The sequence below is a fragment of the Coffea arabica genome, chromosome 1e (genome assembly GCF_036785885.1).
Source record: "Coffea arabica cultivar ET-39 chromosome 1e, Coffea Arabica ET-39 HiFi, whole genome shotgun sequence".
NCBI lineage: Eukaryota > Viridiplantae > Streptophyta > Magnoliopsida > Gentianales > Rubiaceae > Coffea > Coffea arabica.
Genome location: NC_092311.1, coordinates 30,515,584 through 30,519,601, shown reverse-complemented (window position 1 = coordinate 30,519,601; position 4,018 = coordinate 30,515,584). Strand labels below are relative to the sequence as shown.

Sequence of the window (4,018 nt, the reverse complement as noted above, 5' to 3'; positions counted from 1 at the left end):
CTTGGAACCTATGAGCATTATCTCTCCACTAATCCAATATGTGAAAGTTTGGACAGTGAAGATCTTCCTTCATTTCTATCAAATAGATGTCCAATTCCGTTTTATTATGAGTGCTATCCAATGTATCAGCTTTTTGAGAACACTTTGCATGCATGTAATTTGATGCCCCTTTAATTGTAATTGTATCAATATCCATTTTATCCATTTCCTTGAACTAAGTTTGACTTATTACTTCCCTATGAGGTGATTTTCCAATGGAATACAAGTCAAATAGGGAATGTAACATCTTTACCACCTTAACTTTTAAACATTTTAGCATTCTTAGGATCATATGCCTCATCAATTGCCCATTGAACATAACTTAGTTTAGCCAGGGATCTAGAACAACAGCAATCATAATCAATATGTTAATCCTTTCAACATTACCCCAATATTTGTCACATTTTTTCTTCATATTCCCAGCCATAGTTGACAAACAAAAGTCATCACTTTCTTGAAATGAATTAAGAAGACCACCAATGCCAAAAGTTTCATTCATATATACATTTCCTGTCACATAACGTGAGACTGATATTTTCACAGTAGGATCATAAAAATTTTTTAGAAAAGGCAACAAATCTTTTGCATGCTCCCAATCCATTTCAGTTGGCACACCTCTCACCTTAGAACTCTTATGAGTATCATTCTCACTTTGTAGAGTTAACTCTTCCATATACTTGCTATCCTTAGTTTCTAACAACTCAAATGCCTTTTGAAATTTTAGAGCAGCCTCTAACATTAAAAATGCGGAATTCCACCTAGTTTCAATATCAAGGCACACAAGACTTTTACTTTTGATTCTTTCTTTTTCTATGAAAGATTTGAATCTTTGAACTCTAGCAGGCGAAGACTTAACATATCTCATAGCTGATCGAATCCTAACAATAGAGTCTTCCAAGTCTTTCAATCCCTCCCTAACCGTCAAATTCAAGACATGGGCAACACATCTCATATGCAAGTATTCTCCATTTAAGACAGTACCTTTCCAATTAATAAGCCTTCTTCTCAAATATTGCAAACAAGTGTCATTTGAGCTAGCATTGTCTACCGTAACAGTCAAAACTTTACTAATTTTCCAATCAAGCAAGTATTTTTCTATAGTTCTACCAATTACTTCACCCGCATGACTACAAACACTTAAAATCTTTTTGTGCAATTTCCATTTATCATTAATGAAGTAAGCTGTCAAACACAAATACTTTAGATTTTGAATGGATGAAGCATTAGTGGTGAGACAAATGCATGAGGATAAAGTTTCAAAGTATGTCTTCAAACTTTTCTTCTCATTTAAAAAAAAGCTTATGGTAGTCTCTAGTTAAAGTTCTACGTGATGGCGTTTCAAACCGTGGCTGCATAACTTGACAAAAATCATGAAATCCCTCCTTTTCCACAAATTTGAAAGGTAGCTCATCTATAATCACCATCCTAGCCAGCGTTCTCCTACATGATTCTTGATCAAACATATGGGTTGTTAATGCTTTTCCCCCTCTCTCTTTTGGTTTAAATTCCAACGTCTTTTGCCTCTTATCCGTGTTATTATACGGATATTTTTTACACCAATAAAGGTAGTTACTCAAAGAAGTAGTACCATTTTTACTTGCACAGGCAATCAATTGTTCACAATATTTACAAGTAGTTTTCTTGTCTTTTGTTTCCGTACCTGTAACAACTACATAATGCTCCTAAACCCAAGACCTACTGCTCTTGCTTGACACTTTTGTCGCGGATGTTGGAGGAGGCGGTGCTTGACATATCTCAATTTCAAAGGCTCTAGGAATATTTTTTGGATCCATTGATGATGAATGATCAACACTTGGGCTTGCAGCTGTAGTAGCTGCATTATCTCCCATACTTGACATCTGAAAAGTTCAAAAAACTTTAACTACTACACATCTGAAAACAAGAGCAGATATTACACCTTAAACAAGAAAAATTGATTTTATACATAGTCCAGAAATTATATGTAGGCCAAAAATGAAATATAAATATTTTGTCTGTTTTTGAGCTTGGTTAGGTAAACAAAGAGGGAAACAAAGCCATAAAAGATATACATCACAAACCTAGTAAAACCTTCCCTATATATATAGGAAAATTATATACTTTCATTTTATAAATTAATATAAGTTAAGAGTTCAAAATGGTGAAAAACCAAGGTATAACAAAACTAAACATGCAAATTTCACCAATTTCAACAGACTTCTACATCCCTGAAGCAATAATTTAGTCCTATGCTAAAAGGCCAACATTAATAGTCCTTCTTAAATAAATAAACAAATATGCCTGAAGCATTTATTCTTACACGTTAAAGTCAAAAACAAAAAAAAAGTAGTACTAATGGAGGTATGGAGGGGTGCTTCAGATAGAAATTAGAATAAAAAGGCAACATAAGCTCGCAAGCCTGGCATAGGTGAAAGCTCTCAATCCTTTTTTGTGTCATCTTAGACACCTAGAAATATTATAAATAACAAGAAATTTGGGCAAAAAATCTAATAAAACAATGAAATTGGAATAGCAGATACTATCAAAGTTTTCACCTTTTAAATGAAAAAGCATCAGAAACGAAAGAACTCAAGCTACTAGATTAGAATTAGACCAAGATCCAAGCACTAACAAGACAAAAAAGAGCTCGCAAGTGAATTGGAGATGCTGATTCCGCAGAGTAAAATAAGTTAAAACACCATCAAAATTTTCAACCTTTTAACGGAAAAGTAAAAAACCAGTGAACAAAATGATAGTAGAATTCAATCCAGATCCAGAAATGTTTTCTCAAAAAAAAAAACCTACATATGAAGGTTCGACGTTCTACAGCTTCTGCTTCAGGCTTGAGGAATCGAAGGTCTCTGTTCAAAACAAATTTCTTAAGGCTTGAGTTTTGCTGAAGAGGGCTAAGAGTATTAGGTCTCAGCTGGAGGAAATGGATAGGGCTAATGCAGTGAGTCGACGACTTTCCAGGTGCAAACAGGGCACCACAGTTGATTGGACCAGGTCTGTGGTGACTAATAGGCTTAGGACGAAGCTAAAGGAGCTAACGATGGAGTTTTAGGGGTTTAGGGGCAGTCACGGTCATCAAAGCAGTCCTCTCACAAAAGGAAATGAGTGGACTGCAATGGACCGCGTATATTGGGAGCAGTAGTAAAGGAAATCGACATCGTTTCACTAAGTGGACAGAATAAAAAAGTAAAAAATGTATTGAAATCCTAACGGTGTCCATTTGGGACAAACGAACTGATTCAAAATTCAAATATCAAATGCAAAATTTTGAATCAACCGCATAAAATGAAAAAAAAAGTCAAGAAAGCATGGATTCATTCTTTTGTACACCAAAATAAGTCTTGCTATCTTTATGGATATTTGCCAAAAATAATTGAGAGATTAAAATGCAAACATTGAAGTGGGAGGAAAAATTTAGGGCATGTTTATGTGAAGAAGAAAGGAGGCCAAATCTATTGAGAGGAAGCCAAGCTCGTGAGGCATTTTGAGTGAAGATGGAAGGACCAATTTATCTTTGTAGACATCTTTGGGAGGGAATGCATGTAACATCCCGAATATTAGGAGGTTGTTTGTGAAGAAAATATTAAAGTGTATTTCTTTGGGTTGATTTAAAACCTTATTTTGGTTTAAAAGACTAGAAACCCTAATATTGTAGCCAAAAACCCTAGTTTACTTGTGACTAACCGGTTTTCCTAAATGTCTCATATTTTAATTGAAACCCTAATTTTAATTACTGGAATTGGAAAATTCCTCACGTTTTCTTAAAAATTTCTTTTTATTTGAAGATTATCATTTATTAAAGCCCTACTATCCAATTATTCCATGATAAGTGTAATTAAACCTAGAAAATAAGGTTTTACGCTTTGGTTTCAAGTTTGGAGTAAAATTAGGGTTTTCGCGATTTTTCGCCGGATGAATTTTCGGTACAGAGTAAGGATTAAATTTGGAGATTAAAAGTGACTTTTAAGTGAAAAATAATATGTGAGTA

The 4,018-nt window shown here is 34.2% G+C and overlaps 1 protein-coding gene across 1 annotated transcript; it reads right to left on the bottom strand.

Moving 5' to 3' along the window:
* Positions 1-361: 361 nt before the first annotated feature.
* On the bottom strand, positions 362-1,889 carry LOC140016646 (zinc finger BED domain-containing protein RICESLEEPER 2-like). Its single transcript, XM_072070221.1, has 2 exons — positions 1,739-1,889; positions 362-1,221 (listed from the first exon to the last, which is right to left on the bottom strand). Exons 1-2 carry the CDS (start codon positions 1,887-1,889, stop codon positions 362-364), a joined length of 1,011 nt encoding a protein of 336 aa, XP_071926322.1.
* Between the last annotated feature and the right edge of the window lie 2,129 nt (positions 1,890-4,018).

Coding starts and splice junctions, on each gene's coding strand:
- LOC140016646 (XM_072070221.1), bottom strand. CDS start 1,889: ATGGGAGATAATGCAGCTACTACAGCTGCAAGCCCAAGTGTTGATCAT. Junction 1,222..1,738: donor AAAAGTGTCAAGCAAGAGCA/GTAGGTCTTGGG, acceptor TGTGTTTGACAG/CTTACTTCATTAATGATAAA.